Here is a 19,132-nt window from a genome sequence, read left to right as displayed (position 1 = left end):
CTCAAAATCCTGTTCATGGGTGTTCCTCTTGGGCCCCACCACTCCTCCTCCCCCTTCCATCAATGACCTCAATGCAAATAACAAGTGGGATGATCCTGCTGGATGCTACAGGTTTTAGACGCAAGTGGGTGACACAATCTGTCTGAGTAAAGGGATCCTTCTCATTGGTTGCCCAGAGCTACTGGACCACCCCAGACCCAGAGCAGCGGGAATAAGAGGAGCTGCTGCTGGCGCTGGAAGGCATCAGAAACACTTCCACAGTGCTGTCGACTGACGTCAACGCTACTCCGCTACCATTGCTGCTACTCCGAGACACCTGCTACCTGCTGCCAGGTGAGTCCCCAGACTCCTGCTTAGCTGTGTGATTCTATTTCTCTCCCCCTCTCCTCTCCTCCGTCTCTCCCCATTACTCTATCTCTTGGGCGATCTCTCTGGCAGTGTCAGAGTCTCTGTCCATTTCTCTCTGGGTCTCTTCATCACACAATCTCTGTTTGCTCCGCGATTCATCCCAGACTCCCAGCCCAGGTAACGCTGGCCAGTCTCCGTTCGGGGACTCCCTGCTGCACTCTTCCCGCGCAGAGCCGGGCTCGTCTCGCTGCCTCTTACCGCCCGCGTGCTTACACCGATCTCTGATGCTTGCAGTTCCCCAGGACCGCGCGCAGAGCAGGACGTAGAAGTAACTTTCTGCAGAGTGCACTCACGGACTAGGTCTCCTGCCTCGTGGTCCTCGTGAAATTGGTTCAGAACTTGTCCCAGCACAAGTGGGTGGCAAATAGGTGCTAAGACTGGGGCAGGCAGCCATTAAAGGAAAATCCCCGTTGCAGGTTCTGGGAGCTTTTTCTCAGGTTAGGTCCTGGGTGCCAAGTTAGCACTCTGCTAAGCTTGGTTCTTCCAGGGCACTCTTTGCCAAAGTGCGGAGCGGCTGAGCAGTAGAATTTGGTCTTCAGTTTCTCAGAGATTCCAGGCGCAGAGGTATTCTCTCTCTACCTACATTCCCCGACATACACCTGTAGGTGTGAGCGAAAGTTCTGGGTTGCTTTATTGGGGCAGCTGTGGTGACAGGGCATTCGGTGACTGTCCTCAGTGGAGACGTGGACAACAGGTGTGTGAGAGGCAGCGGGGTGGTTGGCAGGGAGGGCGGCTGTGGGCTGAGACCTCATCACCCAGGTGTCCCGCTACAGTCGCTCCTGCACTTTTGCTAAACCATGCATACTGCAGGCTCACTGGATCTTCCAGCATGCCACTTCGCTGATATGGAAAAAACAAAACACAAAACAGTGAGGGGAAATGAAGTGAGCAGCCTGAAGCCACGGAGCCAGGGAGTTACCTGCAGAAAGCAGACCAGAGTCCAGGTGTGTGGGCTCACAGAACTCTGAGCTGGGGCGATGGTAACATGATTCTTCCCTTGCAGAGGCATCATGCGCTTCTGGAAGCTCTCCCCCTTCCTGGCTCTTGGCTTCTTGGTCCTGTACCAGGTGGGCATCTTCCAGGCAGCTCCACTCAGGTAAGACAGCTCTGCCAGGCGCACACAAGGCTCCTGGCATTAAACAATCTGTGCTCTGAATGGTGGTGTGCTGAAAGTTTAACACTGACTGGGGGGCAGACGGGGGAATGTATATTTTTTCTGATTTAAGGATGTGTAGTTCTTAACTGACAAACAGTGATGACATACAATATTCTTTACTGCATATTTCATATTGTTCATGAGTCTCACACAATGTTTCTGCTTTTTACCAAACCTTTCTGTCTTTAGCCATCCTTTTTTGCCTAATTCAACCATGACCTCAGAAATGAATTGCATCTTAACCTGCTACTATTTTGCCAATAAATTTGTAGTTATTAAACCTGAGATGTGATCTGTTCATCTTTCTTACTCTAGTACAAATTATATTTATTAAACTGAAACCGTTCTTAGCTCAGCACTACTTGCAAATATTATCATTTAATCTTTAATATTGGCTGTATTTAAAACTAGGCTCACAAATTTTCTGAAACTTTAATCTTTCACAAGCCTGCATGAAGTGGATGGAGCAGACCACTTCTTCATTACACCAGAGCCTGACTCCTGGGGCAGCACTGTTTTTGGAAAGCCCCTGGCCTCATGCCCTGTCCACTGAGGGGTGAGGGGCCCACATACTCAGGGAAAGTGGCAGAAACCAGGACATCTGGCTGCTTATCCTGGGGAGGCGGTACGCAGTAGCTCAGGGCCTCTATTTGGTTTGCTTCTCCTCCCCAGGACTGCCCCGGAGAACCTGGAACACCATGCTTCACTCAACGAACAGGATTTTTCACTGGATGAGGAGGAAGCCGATGTCCTCCTGCTGGCTGCTATGATTAAGAACTGGGTGAGGAAGATGGCCACTGAGCCGGAGCAGGAGACCCAGAGCCCCAGGTGAGGCTGCACACCTGCCCAGCACAGGGCATGCCCTCCCTCCAGTCCTGCCCAGGCAGGCACATCCTGGGAGGTAGGAGAGAACACAGCTGGAGAGGTGGCCCCAGCGGGCTGTCACTGTTCACCCTGTCCTGGGGCCCAGCTGTTCTCAGGTTGCACTGAAGACAGAGGTCAGGTGGAGAGACTATGGTTAGATCACATGTAAAAACATCCATTTCTGAAAGCTGTTGGGGAAGGTGTGGAATCATTCAGTCAGGAAATTGGTCTGGCAGCACTGAGAGGTCCTCCCAGCCCTGGAGGAGTTAGGATTGGTAAGTGTGCAGCCAGACGATGGACCCCATATAGCTCAGGAGATTTTAGAAACTTGACTCCATCTTATTATCCTGTGCATGGCATTCTTTCACACCTTCAGGGAGCCTTCACTGCACATTTACAAGGAATAAACTGTCTGTTACTGCTCTGTGTCCCATGGCCAGTCACCAAGAGTCCCCTTTGGGATTTTTGACACCCCTGGAAATGTCTATGGCAAATGATCACGGCTTTTTCCCTCATGGCCTATGATTTTCTGCTGTGATAATTTTGTTTAGTAAGAGAAAAACTTAAGGTTTTCTGGTGCCTTTCAGAATAATTTTACCATGATGGTCCATCCCATGGGGCCAGCTCTCCCCCCACCAACCTCCCACTGACAGCTGTTCTCTTTTTCTCCATCCTGTACATCAGCATCACTGTCCAGAAGAGAGCCTGCAACACTGGCACCTGCTTGACCCATAAGCTTGCAGGCTTGCTGAGCACAATTGGATTTATGACAAACAGCCACCTGCTGCCCCCCGACATGGTTGCCAAAGGCTCTGGCCGCAAAGCCAGGGATCTTGATGCCTGAGAAGCTAACTCCAGTAAGAAGGTGACACCTTTGTACTGTCGGAGGGGAGGATGGATGACTGGGTATTGCAGCGGTGTAGTCCATACTCTAACCCTCCCTGTGCCATATGGGTAAAAAATCCACAGGGGAAGGTGCTTACTCCAGTGTCTGGAGAAGGACAGAGAGTCACAGAAGGACAAGAACTGAAACCTCTACATTTTGAGTTCATTTCTCTCCATTTTCCAGTGTCTCTCTGGGACACTGAGATTTGCCAGGAAATATAAATCCTGTTTATTTAAAACACTGGTCCCTGCAGTTGTAATTGTGCTTATTCTAGTATTCAACTTTGAAAGGTAATGAAAATATCCTTGTGGACTATACACTACAATGTTGTGTACATCTGAAATCAGAGCATACACTCGGGGTCAAGAACTGTATGTACCCTCTACTATTGATACCGGCATGGACCGGACACTCTCTCAGAGCCTCAGTTTTCCCATCTGGAAATCAAGGGCAACAATAGTATCTACCTGCTAGTATTAGTCGAAAGAGTAAATGATAGAATAGATGTGAATGCCTCACAATTAATAAGTAACTAAATTCTGGCTATTTTGTTTTCTCCTAGATCACCATGAAGCTGAACTCTACATCTTTCATTCATAGTAAAAGCAACTTATAGGAAAGCATGGACGACACACACATATGCATGCTCCTTCATGTTGAAATCATTCTTTCATGTTTAAAATAAATTAAAGCTGCATGAATAATAAAGCAATTGCAATGACCTTGTGTGCGTCTTTTTTATATTTTATTCTATACTCAATAAATACGACAGCATGTCTCACCGGCTTATCTGGCAGCGAATCTGGGCCCCATCAGCCAACCTGTTGATGTTGGTCATTTTGCTAAATCTCGGGGAGACATGAAATTGCTGCCTCCTGGGTGTCTGGGGGACACATGTTAGTGCTGTGCCTCAGCGGACTTTTTCTTTAAAGAAATCTTATCATGTACGAATTTTACCAAGATAAAAAAAAAATAATTCAATACACTCGTTTTAAGGAGTCCCTACTGCTATCCATACTGTTTCCCCAGGAGAGCCTCAGGGACCTGTGAACACTTTGTTGACCAGCTGACTCACATGAGGGAAAGGCAACATGCTGGGGGTGGGTCCTCAGTGTCCTGTACCCCCAGTTTCTCATAAAAACTTCCTAATGGAGTTAGAAGCCTATGCATCTCAGAGATAGAATTTGCATTTATTTTCAGAGTGTCCTGGTCCCCAGCTCCAAAGGGTATCTGCTCACTTCTCCTTAAGTCAGGTTTGCCCTTACCCGTCCCTGTCTTTCCGCCCCATAAGCACCCTTCATATACCCATAGCCTGCTAAGCCTTTTAGAAACAGTGGTTTATAATTTCAAATGGCATCACAGACTGGCAGACCCGAAGGTCATCAGATGCCATCCAACGCAACTCTTTTATTCTCTGACATGCAGAGAAGAAAAGTACATTCCCGTTTAGCCTGGGTTCCAAAATGAGAAGTTGGACCTAAACCTGATCTGCAGCCTGGAGCCACGTGCAACCAGCACAAGCTGAGATCATTTTCCCTACCACACACCCATGAGCAAGAAAAATAAATAGATGCTTTTGAGATTTTGAGGTTGTTTTTCGGTAACATTGTTGTGGTAATAGTTACTGGTGTATATGATTTGAGAGTGTTATAGAGTGAATGATTCATACATTGAAGCCCTAATATGAATCCCCAAATTCATATATTGAAGCCTTAACCCCCAATGTGACTGTTTGGGGAGGGGACCCTTAGGGAGGTAATTGAGGTTAAATGAGGTTGCAAGGGAGGGCCTGTAAAGTGGTAAGACCGGTATTCATATGAAAAGAGGAAGAGATACCAGAGATCTCTCTTTCTCTGGCCATGCACATGCAGAGAGGAGGCCAGGTGAGAACACGGTGAATAGACAGCCATTTGTGAGATGAGAAAAGAACTTACCACACACCAACACGGATGGGACTTTGATCTTGTACTTCCAGCATCTGGAACGAAGAGAAAATAAATGTCTGTTGTTTAAGCCATCAGCCTGTGGTATGCTGTTATGTTGTCAGAGCAGACTAACTTAGGGGGCATTAGTTGATGGAATTATTTGTGCTGCAATAACTTGTGTTTTCTCTTATTGAGATTTTGGGTTTAAATCAATTTGCTCAATAGCCAATGTATCAAATGTACTCATTTATTTTTATGAATCCATTTACATTTTGTTTCCTTGATACCATCTTTAGGAATGTTTATTTTCTCTCAGTTCCAGTCTCCCTCTGCTGAACCTGGATTATATATCTTAAATAAATTAATTGTGTTTTGTGTCTAGAATGGATATGTACAATATATTGCAAAACAGTGAACATAAACATACAAGTGTACCAACCTGGATGAATCTCACATAGAGTGTTGACTGAAAAATAAAGCAAGTTGCCGAGTATATATACAAGATGATACCATTTGCATTAAATTTAAAACACATATAACATTAGTGTATATAATTTAGGGGTACATACATATGTAGTAAAAATGTATAGTCATGTGTATGGAGAATGAACATCACATTCAGAAAAGTGATTAACTTTGAGGGCGTGGGAAGGAGACCGCATGAAGAGGGTTATATAGTCGGCATCTACCATGGTTTTGTTTCCTCAGGTATCGTTTGCTAAGCTTGCTAGTTTGTACGTATGGATGATTATTATATTCATGTTTAGTAGGAATGAATGCAGTGTGGGGGTATTTTATGTTAAGGGAACTACCACAAAATTAAAAAAGAATGTGTAAATTTTAAATGCCAAAGATAATCTGCTCTGTTCTATAGAAAAATAGGAACAAAAGACCCCAAAAATGCACAGTTTGATAAAAGATACAGTAGGAAATGCTCATATAGCTTTAAAATAGTTGTAAGTTAGTCACCACTGAAAATGCTAAGACTATCAGCTTGCATTTAAAAAAAAATATATCCAACAATGTTTTTTCTGCAAGGAAAAACTTTAGAACAAAAGGATTCAGAGTTGACTAAAATAAATGGGTAGTAGAAAATATATAAGACAAATATGAAGAAAAGTAAGTAGAGGTAACTTCATAATAGATGATCAAAATAGAATTCAAACCAAAAATTAAAAAAAAAAAAAACCTATTTGGAAAAGGAAAGGTGTCATATAGTGGGAAAAGAAAGTAATGGCAAGAAGATATATGTATCATAGACACATGAACCCAAAAAAATGGTCTCAAATATTAAAACAAAACCTGACAGAACTGCAGGAGAAATATGTATATCAAGAATTCTTGTTATAGAATTAATGTGCAGTTTTAATAAGCCATTCCCTTCTGGAATCACCTCCAAACTACATGGTTCAAAGGTGGTCTGCAAATACCCCCTGACAATATGATGGATTTCAGAAAATATACAGTGTTTACATCCACAAAGGTATAAATGATTTTATTAATAATCAGATCATGTCTACTTTCCCCCAAACCATTTATTAATTAACCAACATGTACCACATTGACTTGAAACATCACCCTTATGATATGCTGATCTCCTGGAGTTTCTTTTCTCTTCTATGGATATGTCTATGTACCAGTAATACAGTTTAATTATTAATAGAAAAAAAGGCACCTTATACCTGTCTTTTTGCAAAAAGCGTTTGGCATTTTTACATATTTATTCTTCCAGAGGAAAGTTAGAATAATTATCAATTAAAAAATCCTGTTCGAATTTTAATTGACATTGGGCTTTCCAGGTATACAATTGTGTCATCTGTAAATAATAGTAAATCTTATTTCATATTTTTGTTCTTTTTATATCAAGTAGAACTTCTTGACAATGTTGAGATAAAAATGGTGATAATAGGTGTCCTTGAGGATGAAGGCTATTGATTTCAGATGGAGTGTCTTTTATCATCTTAATAAAGTATCTTTCTTCTTATTTTATACTAAGAGATTTTTTGAAAAATCATAAATGGACATTGTTTTTTTGATATTGAATTGTATGACTTCTTTATGTTTTTGATATCAACCGCTTATCCAATATATCATTTGCAAATGTATTCTCCCATTCAGAAGGTTCTTTTTTTGTTTTGGTGATGGTTTCCTTCATTGTGCAGATGCTTTTTTATTTGATGTAGTCCCATTTGCTCATTTTTCCTCTTGTTTGACTTGCTCAAGGAGACATATCCAAAAAGATATTATTAAGACTGATGTCAATGAGTTTACTACCTATGTTTTCTTCTATGAGTTTTATGGGTTAACGTCCTACATTTAAGTCTTTAATCCATTTTGAGTTTATTTTTGTATATGGTGTAAGACAGTGGTCCTGTTTCATTTTTTTGCATGTATCTGTCCAGTTTTCCCAGCTTCACTTATTGAAGACAATATTTATTCCCCAGTGTATATTCTTGCCTCATTTGTTGTAGATAAGTTGACCTTAAAAGCAAGCGTTTATTTCTGGGCTCTCTATTCTATTCCATTAATCTACGTGTCTATATTTGTGCCAATATCATACAGTTTTGATTACTATGGCTTTGTAATATAGTTTGAAATCAGGGAGCATGATACCTCAAACTTTGTTCTTGTGTCTCCAGATTGCTTTGGCTATTTGGGTTCTTTTGCAGTTCCATATAAGTTTTAGGATTATTTATTCCAGTTTTGAGAAGAATGCCATTGATATTTTGATAGGGATTGCATTGAATCTGTAGATTGCTTTGGGTAGCATGGACATTTTAACAATATTAGTCCTTCCAATCCATGAGCTCGATGTATCCTTCCATTTATTTATGTCCACTTTAATTTCTTTCTTCATTGGTTTATAGTTTTCAGAGTATAGATCTTTCACCTGCTTGGTTAAATTTATTCCAAGGTCAAGGTATTATATTCTTTTTGATGAACTTATAAATGGGGTTGTTTTCTTAATTTCTCCTTCTGATCATTTGTTATTAGTGTACAGAAATGCAATGGGTATCTGTATATTAATTTTGTATCCTGCAAATTTACGAAATTCATTTATTTTAGAATAAAATAAATTAATAAAATAAATTATTATTTTAGAATAAAATAAAATAAATAAAATAAAATAAATTAGTCTTAAATTACTGAATTAATTTATTATGAATTTATTGAATTAATATATTAATTCTAATATCTATTATTGACTTACATATATTTTTGTGAAACTTGTTAACTTTAATTTTTTGTGTGCATTAGCAAATTATATTTTTTCATTATAATTTAAAATATTCATATTTGAGGTTGTATCTTTTTTTTTCATTCTGGATGTGATGTATCTCTATTTTCCTTTTTCCTTTTCTTTACTCACTTTACCAAACTTTTCCATTTTGTTAGACTCTTCAAAGAACGAGCTTTACTATTTATTTTTCAATTCTACTATCTTTCTAGTTTGTAATTCACTAATTTCTTTTCTGCCCACTTAATTTTCTTCACCCGTATGATTTTTGAAAAGTTTATTAGCTGGTCTCTTTGTAGATTTCTGAGTTGAATTATTAAATCAAATTGTTTGTATTCTCTTTTTTTTAATTACTTGTATTTAATCACTTCTTCCCTACTCCACTGATAACATCCCGATCAAAGTCTTCATCATGTTTTACCTGGACTAGAACAACCTCCCAGTTGATCTCCCTATTTCTACCCTTTTTGCTATGTAGACAATTCTAGAGTGATCTTTTCAACACACAAGTCATATGGTGTCTATCCTCTGCTCAAAACCTTCCGCACGCTCTCCATTCACTCCAAATAAAAGTTAAAGTCCTTATAATAGCCTAAGATCTGACCCCATATCGTTTCTCTGATCTCCCTTTCTGTCAATTACCCCACTGCATGCTCCACTCCCAGTTTCCTCAGGATCTTTACACTTACTTTTTTTTTGCCTAGAATACTGTTCCCTCAATGTCTGTATGACTGCCTTCCCCCTTTCCTGGAGAACACTGCTGAAATGTTGCCTCAGAGAAGGCTTCCCTTCACTAATCACTCTCTATCCACCCTATTCAGCTTCATTTTTATTCATAGAATTTACCACTAGCTGAAATAGTATATATTATATATTTATGATTTTTGTTTCTGAGTTCATCTTTAACCATATAACATGTTATGAAATGTAAAGATCTTGTTTTTAAATTTTTTTTAATTTCAGATGTACAAAACAATATAATCATTAGATGTGTACACCCCTCACAAAGTGATAACCCCACCATATCTACTACCCATCTGACATTGTACATAGCTATTAAAGATCTCATTTTTAAAATAGTTTATAATTTTTGTTTCGATTGGCACTTTGACTCAAAAGTGTATTATTAAATTTAAAATACTTTAAAAATTATTTTTCAGTTCTAGTTTTTTACATTGAGGTTTGCTATCATATTTACTCGGGAAAATTTTTAAAAATTTTCTATTAGGTTTATTATATGTTCCTTTCTGATAAATGATTAAAATATATTAGGAAAAAGTAATTTCCCTGAGGTATAAAATTATATATCTATATCTATCTACCTCTATATCTATGTGTATATGTAATTAAAGTGACTAATTTTGAAAGACACTTTGGTTGTTTCCATGTCTTGGCCACTGTAAGTAAAGCTGCAATGAACATCGGAGCACATATATCTTTATGGATAAATGTTTTCAGATTTTTTGGGTAGATACCCAGGAGAGGGATTGCTGGGTCATATGGTAATTCTATTCGTAATTTTTTGAGGAACCTCCACACTGTCTTCCATAGTGGTTATACCAATCTGTATTCCCACCAACATTGTTTGAGGGTTCCTTTTTGTCCACAGCCTCTCCAAACTTGTTACTATTTGTCTTGTTGATGATAGCCATTCTAACTGGGGTGAGGTGATATCTCAATGTGGTTTTTATTTGCATTTCTATGATGATTAGTGATGTTGAACATTTTTTCATATGTCTATTGGCCATCTTTTTGTCCTCTTTGGAGAAATGTCTATTCAGATGATCTGGCCACTTTTTAATTGGATTTTTTTGGGTTTGTTTTTTGTTGAGTTGTATGAGTTCCTTATATATTTTGGATATTAGCCCCTTATCAGAGGTGTTGTTTGCAAAAATCTTCCATTTAGTTGGTTGCCTCTTTAATTTGTCAATGGTTTCTTTTGCTGTGCAAAGCCTTTTAGTTTGATATAGTCCCATTCATTTATTTAGCTTTTATTTCCCTTGCTTTGAAATCTAATTCATAAAATCCTCTCTGAACCCAAGGTCCACAAATTTAGTACCTACATTTTCTTCTATGCAGTTTATTGTTTCAGGCCTTATGTTTAGGTCTTTGATCCATTTTGAGTTAATTTTGGTACACGGTGACAGAAAGCAGTCTAGTTTTGTTCTTTTAAAAACTCATAGACACAGACAATAGTTTAGTGGTTACCAGAAGGTAAAGGGGGAGGGAGGTGGTAGATGAGGGTAAAGGGGATCAAATATATGGTGATGGAAAGAGAACTGACTGTGGGTGGTGAACACACAATGTTATATATAGATGATGTATTACAGAATTGTACATCTGAAAACTATGTAATTTTACTAACAATTGTCACCCCAATAAACTTCAATTAAAAAAAAAATTAAGCCCTCTGTTCTTCCCATTGAGTCCTTTATACCAACACCCCCCTCCGTGTGTGTGTGTGTGTGTGTGTGTGTGTGTGTGTGTGTGTGTGTGTGTTTAATGCCTTTCTTCCTATAGCTAGTAGCTACTCTTTCACATCATTCTTTCTGCCTCTAAGATTCTCATGGTGGGAAGAAACTGTTAAGGCTATGTAGACCAACCTTCATGCTTGGACCTCCTCTATAACATACTCCAAGTGGTATTCCAGCTTGTTTTTGAAATTTTGATGTTACTATCTCCTGAGGTAGCTCAATCTATCTTTGGATCACTCTGTTAGAATATTCCTCCAATAGTGAGCAGAAGTCACTTTCTCTTCTCTCCTGCTTCACTTGCTTCTTAAGAGATTCATTCTTTGGAAGACTCTCCAGGGAGAGCTGGCTGTGACTACGACACACCTCTGAATCAAGGACTGGGTATGAATTTGGGGGATTTTAAAGAAAATTATATTTTCTTTATTATGAAGTCCCTGGCTGGACTTTGGTTTCTCTGAGCCATCTCATTAGCTGGAGCCATCCTAGGCAATTATCTATTCATCTTCAATAATGTATCTGGGGTAAGGGAGAAGGCTCCTCGGTTATTTGAAGTCTCAGATATTTCTTCACTTGTGACAACTTTTCTGGATATTCCTGTAGCAGTTGTTGCACATAACTGATTGGTAGATCTAACAAATATATTGCGCTTGGTCTCTGTAGAGCTCTGAGACAAGCACTATTAATCTGGGCATCATCTATCCTACTCAGGCTTGCCAGAAGAGTGATAAAATTGTTTCTATAAGGAGAGGTAATCCAGAGACTTCCTGGAGAGCTTGGTTTATCTGTAGATCTAGAAAGAGGGTATGAGTGGTTTCTGGCCTACTTAAATGTGGCCAACAATGGCCAAATCCTGTAGAAAACCATTAATAAAGTCAACAATATTACTTATGATGTGTCATCTGACTACTGTTCTAGTCTCATTTCTCACCAATCTGACTCCAGTTACACTGGCACTGTGTCAGTCTGTCAGAATCTGCATGTTCTTCCAGCCACAGTGTCTTTCAATTGGTCTGTTCTCCCCTTATTCTTGATTCCCAGTTTAGTGTTACTAATCTTTAGATTTTCCCAGATGACCACCCAAGAGTCTAGGTTATGTCTCTTTCTTATTTGACTTCAGAGTGGCCATATCTTTCAGCTCACCATTTCAGGGTTAGTCTATTTAGTAGTGTGATTAGTAGATTAATGTTTACTCCCCTTACACTGAAGGTGCCATTCACAGGAATGGCATCCATTTGCTCTCTATTGGAACACATAACGTAATGCCAAGGTAGTAGGTGCTCAGTAAGTATTTGAGGCATGAAGGAAGGAGGCAGTTAAAACACAGTGTGATAAATGATATCCTTGGGGTAGGCACAGGAAGCTGTATTCTAACCTAATCCAGATAGAAAAGTTTTCCTGCGTACGTGATGTCGTTTCAAACACATTTATGTATATATTTATTTCAAAGAATTGGCTTGTGAACTGGCAAGTCCAAAATCTGTAAGGCAGGCTGACAGGCTGGAAACTCTCAGGCAGCAGTTGATGGGCAATCTTTTTTTTTTTCTTTAAATACAAGATCTATACATAATATTGCACATAAATTGTACTTTGCTAACAAAAATATTCAACTATTTTATAATGTTACATACAACCAAAGGAAAATACTTTTCTGTTTTGTCCAGTTTTATTAAGATATAATTGTGCTCGCTTTGGCAGCACATATACTAAAATTGGAAAGATATAATTGACACAGAGCACTTTAAAAGTTTTAGGTGTATAATATAATGATTTGACGTACGTATATTGTGAAATGATTACCACAATAAGTCTAGTTAACATCCATCATCGAATATAGATACAAATAAATAAGGTTTTTTTCCTTTGTGATGAGAACTCTTAGGATTTACTCTCTTAACAACTTTCCTATATATTGTACAGCAGTATTAGTTATAACCATCACATTGTGCATTATATCCCTAAAACTTATTTATCTTATAACTGAAAGTTTGTATCTTTGGATAACCTTCTACCTTCTTTGTGGGAGTGGTTGCAGTGGATGGACAGTGTAGCCTTGTACAGGGTCACCCTAGGTTGGGGGACTGGTTCTGACAGAGTTCCTCCCTCTCTACCTTGACCAAACTCATATCCTTCCTGATCCAGTGGTGTTCTGGGATCTCCCCTCAAGCAGGCTGGACTTCTACAAGTTCTTTCTTTCCTATGGATACCTGCTCAAGTCAGCAATCTCCAGGTTTTTTCTCTGTCCACAGTAAGAGGAGGTGGGGCAGGTTTGCTGACTCCAAAATCTTTAGTGAGATCCAAGATCTGTCTGCCAATTTTTGGATGCACTGGTGGGCAAGAATCATCCTAGATCCACTGGTATATGGAGATCGGGCCTACACCTCCCAACGAGGTACATTTGTTTGTGGATAGATATCTAATTAGTTGTTTTAAAAGGGGGAGAGAAGGAGGAATGTCTTACACCACTATGATGCAATGTCACTCTTTTTCTTGTTTTTCAATGTAAGCATTTATAGTTATAAATTTCCCTTTAGCACTGCTTTCACTGCGTCTAATAAGTTTTGGTTTCTTGTGTTTTTGTTTCCATTCATCTCTAAGTACTTCTAATTTTCCTTGTGAATTCTATTTTGATCTATTGATTGGTTAAAAGTATGTTGTTTAATTTCAAAAATTTGTAAACTTTTCAGTTTTTCTTCTGTTACTGATTTCTAACTTCATTCCAATGTGATTGGAAATAATACTTTGTATGATATCTATGTTCTAAAATCTATTGAGACTTAATTGGTGGCCTAACATATAATCTACCCTGGAAAATGTCCCACGTGTACTTGAGAAGAATGTGTATGCTGTTCTTCGGTAGAGTGTTCTATAAAATGTCTATTAGATCTAGTTATTTTTTTCATAAAGTTCTCTATTTTCTTACTTTTCTTCTGCATAGTTGTTTTATCCATACTGAGAGTGGGGTAGTAAAGTTTCTGACTATTATTGTAGAACTGTCTATTTCTACCACTAATTCTGTCAGTTTTTGCTTCTTATATTATGATAATCTGTCATTAGGCACAAAAACATGTATAATGTTATATCTTTTCGCTGTATTGAGTCTTTTATGAACATACAATATCCTTCTCTTTTTCTTTTAAATCTTTATAATTTAAAGTCTATTTCCTCTGATATTAGTATAGCCATCCCTGCTTTCTTTTGGTTACTATTTGCCGATAATATTTTCCCATCCTTTCACTTTTAATTTATTTGTATCTTTGCTTCTAAACCAAATTTCTTTTAAACAGTTTATACATCGTTGGGTCATGTGTTTTTATCTATTTGGCTAATTTCTGTCTTTTGACTGGGAGTTTACTCCATTTACATTTAAAGTAATTACTGATAAGGAAGCACTTACTTTTATCATTTTGCTATTGTGTTTATATGCTTTATAGCTTTTTTTCCTCTCATTTCCTGCATTATTTTCTTCCTTTGTGATTAGCTGATTTTTAGTGAAATGTTTCATTGATCTATCACTTATTTTTGTGTATAGTCTATAGCTATTTTCTTTGTGGTTACTATTCAAATTACATTTAACATTCTGAGGTTATAATCTAACTTAAATTTGTAACAGCTTAACCTCAATCACATACAAAAATTCTGCTCCTTTGCAGCTCCATCACCTCCCCTTTTGACTGTTAATGTTGCAAAATTATATCTTTATACATTACATCTTTATACAGAAGCATAAACTAATAATTCTTTTAAATGTATTTGTCTCTTAAATTATATGAAAAACCAAATGAGGAGCTAAACACCGAAGTTACAATAATACTAGCTTTTAGACCAATTTTTTTTTTTAATGTAGTAATCTCATAAAGCATGTAGAAAACAGAAAACACAGTTGCAAACCATTATTACAATAATACTAGCTTTTATAATTGCCCATGTAATTACACTTAGTGAGATCTTTATTTCTCCATATGGTTTCCAGTTACTGTCTAATGTCCTTTCATTTCACCCTGGAAGACACCCTCGAACATTTCTTGTAGGGAAGGTTTCATGATAACAAACTCCCTTAGGTTTTGTTTATTTGGGAATGTCTTAATTTGTCTCTCATATTTGAACAATAGTTTTACCAGACATAGGATACTTGGTTGACAATTTTTTTCTTTTAGCAATTTTAGTATATTGTCCCACTGCCTACTGGCCTCCAAAGTTTCTGATGAGATATCTGCTGATAATCTTTTTGAAGCCCTTGTATGTCATTAGTTGCTTCTCTCTTGCTGTTTTCCAGATTTTCTTTTTGTCTTTTGAAATTTGATTATAATGTTTCTCAGTATGATCTCTTTGAATTCATCTTATTTAGAGTTAATTTAGATTCTTGGCTGTGTAGATGAACGTCTTTCATCAAATTTGGGAAGGTTTCAGTGATAATTTCTTCAAATATTTCCTCTGCCCCTTTCTCTCTTTTTTTTTCCAGTGACTCCTACAATGCATATATCGGTCCACTTGATGGTTTCCCACAAGGCTGTTTGGTCTCTGTTCATTTTCATTCAGTCTTTTTTCTTTCTTTTTCTCAGACTCTATAATTTCCATTGTCATATCTTCATGTTAAGTGATTTTTTTCTTCTGTCTGGTCAAATCTGCCTTTGAACACCTCTAGTAAATTTTTCATTTCAATTATCTACTTTTCAACTCCAGAATTTCTATTCAGTTTCTTTTTAGGTTTTCTATCTCTTTGTTGCTATTTCCATTATGATCACATTATTTTATTGACTTTCTCCATATCTTCCTTTAGTTCTTTGAGCATATTTAAGACAGTAGTTTCAAAGTCTTGTCGAGTTATCTGCCTTCAGGTCTTTTTCAGGGTTCATTTCTGATAATTCACTTTTTTCTTTGAATGGGCCATCCTTTCTTATTTCTTTGTATGTCTGTGACTTTTTGGTGAATACTGGACATTTATATCTAGTACTGTGGTAGTTCTGGAAATCAAATTCTCCCCTTTCCCAGGGTTTGCTGTTTTAGTTCTTGTTTTTGTTTGTTTATTTATCTTGTTAGTAGGTTATCTCTGTGGCAAATATCAACTGAGTCATAAACTTAAGGTATTTTAGGTCTTTTATGAGCCTGTGTTTTCCCTGGGCATGCACAGTCACTTTCTAATTTTTTCGTGTATACATATTTACTTTAGAATATCCTAGAGTTTATATCTGGTTTCCAAAAGGGGAAAAACAGAAAAGAGAGAGGGAGATAAAAAGGGCTCTAGTTCTTTAAATTCCATTAAGGTCATTTCAGCCAGAGGCTGAGGGACTTGCAACAATAGGGAGATCTGCAACAATGGCTTTCAGCCTCTTTGTATGTGGTCTGTGGTCAAAAGCGTCAAGCAGCAATCAGAACACAGATCCCTGATATTTTGACAACAAGGTCCTTTTTGCCCACTGTGGCATATACAAGCCCTGCGCAAGTTGCTTCAGGAACATGTGTAAAGTAGCCTGCCATGAGACTGATGGGGCTTGGATAGCTGCTACTGTGCTAAGAGCTGAGTTGACCAAAATTCACCACAATTTACCATTCAAGACTCCTCCTGGAATTTGCAAGCCTTTAGTAGCCTCCAGAGTTCCAAAATGGTACATTGGACTGATTCTGCCTGTGCAGTTATTAGCTAGGTGAGAAGACAGATTTCTAAGTGATTGCTATGCTGCCATATCCTCAAAAATCATCTTAGAGGGCTAAACCAGGAGCCAGGTATATGTCCCTAGAGAGAAACATGAGATTCCAGAATCCTCAAAGTTACCTTTGGAGCCAAAATGAGAAGACTCCTTTTAGGAAAATGCTGGCACACTTGCTAGAGCAAATTCCTAAATTCCTTTGTCTGGGATTTAGGCATTACTGTGCCTCCACACTATAGCCATGCAAATAACCTGGCACTAGGTGCTAAGTCACTAACTCAATAAGGCACTAATAACAGAGAGTGTTGCATCTATCCCTTCCTGTGTCTCTGCTGAGACCATGTTGTCTTTGGGAATAGACCTTGGGAACAGGTGGCTACATCTTGGCTCAGCATACCCAGTCTTTGCTCAGATTTCTGAGGTCCTCAGGACAGTGGGACTGAGAAGCCTGAACAGGCATGTGTAAACAGTCGCATTCCACATGGAGAATACCTGAGCCCCAAGAGGCTTTCTTCTCTGAGCTGAGCAGCTATTGGTTCTTCAGCAGACAATACCACTAGAATAGGTGATAGTGTAATATATAGAAAAGAGGATTGATCTTGGGGGAGGGGGTTGGGGTCCAGGATACCAACCTCTCATATTTGCTCTGCTTTGGGCTCCCTATGTGGTCTTTGCCAGGCCAGTCCTTACTAGCCTTGGCTTTCCCTTGTATAAAATGGAAATATTGGAACCATATGATCTGTTAGTTCCCTTTTAGCTTTATTCTGGAGGGATGACAGGAGGATATGGAGTGAAATCTGTGGGTTTGGGATTTTTACCCATCTCTCATATCGTTGGGCACATCAGACACTATCATGCTGATCTGTTTGTTATCTCCATCACAGGATCTGGGGCCTGTCTGGTCATTGGTGCTTTTCATGCTGGTCCTTCATCTCGATAATCTTCTCTGTGCAGGTGCTGACAGAAAAGATGATGCTGTCTAATCTTGGAGGTGTACTGAAACAGAGGGAGCCATCATGGGGCTTCCTGAAAGGCTCACCAAGAGACAGTAGACCCGAGTCACAAGCTACAAAGATTGGGGTTAGACAACGAAAAGACAGGCTGCTTAGAGGAATTACAAGATTTCCTTCATTAGAAAGCTTTCAGGAGAAAATAAGTCAAAACCTGGAATTATACTGGAAATTGTTGGTGATGGAAATGATTTCAGAATTTATCTGATTCTTTAAGCGGTTTGATCATCAGCAATCCCTCATTTTCTGGGGAGGATGGAAGTTTCCCCAAGTTCTCTACAGACCTTTCTCTGTCACGAGGGACTGACTGACACTTTCTATGGGAACTAGAGGGACGGGGGTCAGTGGGAGTCTCAGCTGTAGATGCTTCTGAGTCTCAAAGTGCAGAGGGTTCATGCAGAGACCTCAGTCTGAGGCAGGATTCTCACTCACAAGTCTTCCAGGCATCTCTAGATCCACAGTTGCAGCTGAAGGAGGCCTCACCCTCACTTAGTGTCTTTGGCTGGGCCCACAGCTCAATCTGGGTGGAAAAATGAAGCCTTTGGAAGCCTGAGGGCAGACAATAATTAAGATGATATAACCTTGGCTTGGATGTTAGTTGTGCATATGTGTGAGTGAATACATATGTGGCAGTGCACATGTGTATGCGTGCATGTGTGTGTGTGTGTGAAAATTAATGTAGGGCAAAGAATATAAGATCTGAGGGTTTCTTCTAGTTCTGTCACTGGCTCATTACTTTGGGTCTGGTAGAAGAGTCCTTTGCAAGTTACCTTGCTCTCTTGCCTCTTTGTCTATAAAATGAAGGTGTTGACACAAGTAGGGGCTAGTTATTAATATGGATCACAGGTGAGCATCATGGGCAATAAACAAATGTTGATGCTTGCATAGAAATAAATATAAGGGGGGGGAATTGTAATTCTTCCATTACTTTCTAAGATGATGCTTTTATTTTCTTTTTGTTTCCTTCAAGACTATGCTTTATTCCATGAATTTCCAGCAAGGGTGGATGAGAGAGCAGGAATCAAATATGTGGGATGTAGAGGCGAAGTAACATATTAAACCTAGTCCTACTCCTCCAGTTTCTGTCATTTATACGAGGTCTGACAATTAAGTTTGTGAACTCATCCTATAAAAAGTGCTAAATACCTCATTGCTGAATATCACTATGGTCACCTTTGAAGTACTCCCCTTGGGAAGATATTCACCGATGCCAGCACCTGGTCCACCCTTCAAAGCAATTTTGGAACTCTTTTCCTGGAATGGCCATCAGAGCTGTCATCGTATTACCCTTGATGTCCTGAATGTCATCAAAATGTCTTCCTTTCAATGTTTCCTTTATTGTAGGGTAAAGAAACAAGTCATTGGGGGCCAGATCAGGTGAGTAGGGAGATTGTTCCAAAACAGTTATTTGTTTAGTGGCTAAAAACTCCACAGACAGTGCTGTGTGAGCTGGTGCATTGTCGTGATGCAAGAACCATGAATTGTTGGCGAAAAGTTCAGGTTGTTTTCATCTAACTTTTTTCACG

The 19,132-nt window shown here is 38.8% G+C and overlaps 1 protein-coding gene across 2 annotated transcripts; it reads left to right on the top strand.

Moving 5' to 3' along the window:
* Positions 1–212: 212 nt before the first annotated feature.
* Positions 213–3,959, top strand: LOC117031137 (calcitonin gene-related peptide 1). 2 transcript variants are annotated; one of them, XM_033121485.1, is made up of 5 exons: positions 213–333; positions 1,412–1,504; positions 2,237–2,392; positions 3,113–3,293; positions 3,877–3,959. In XM_033121485.1, exons 2-4 carry the CDS (start codon positions 1,419–1,421, stop codon positions 3,270–3,272), a joined length of 402 nt encoding a protein of 133 aa, XP_032977376.1. In that variant the 5' UTR covers positions 213–333; positions 1,412–1,418; the 3' UTR covers positions 3,273–3,293; positions 3,877–3,959. The 2 variants fall into 2 exon arrangements, with proteins under 2 accessions (XP_032977376.1, XP_032977377.1); XM_033121486.1 differs by having other exon boundaries at positions 3,113–3,285; positions 3,877–3,950.
* Positions 3,960–19,132: the final 15,173 nt, after the last annotated feature.

The sequence above is a fragment of the Rhinolophus ferrumequinum genome, chromosome 11, assembly GCF_004115265.2.
Source record: "Rhinolophus ferrumequinum isolate MPI-CBG mRhiFer1 chromosome 11, mRhiFer1_v1.p, whole genome shotgun sequence".
Classification (NCBI taxonomy): Eukaryota; Metazoa; Chordata; class Mammalia; order Chiroptera; family Rhinolophidae; genus Rhinolophus; species Rhinolophus ferrumequinum.
The sequence above is the reverse complement of the archived record's forward strand: the minus strand, read 5'-3'. Positions and strand labels throughout refer to the sequence as shown.

Bases quoted from the DNA above. Each gene is read 5' to 3' on its own strand.
- LOC117031137 (XM_033121485.1), top strand. From the start codon at position 1,419: ATGCGCTTCTGGAAGCTCTCCCCCTTCCTGGCTCTTGGCTTCTTGGTC. The intron at 1,505-2,236 runs GTAAGACAGCTC...TCTCCTCCCCAG, and splicing joins TTCCAGGCAGCTCCACTCAG to GACTGCCCCGGAGAACCTGG. The intron at 2,393-3,112 runs GTGAGGCTGCAC...CCTGTACATCAG, and splicing joins CAGGAGACCCAGAGCCCCAG to CATCACTGTCCAGAAGAGAG.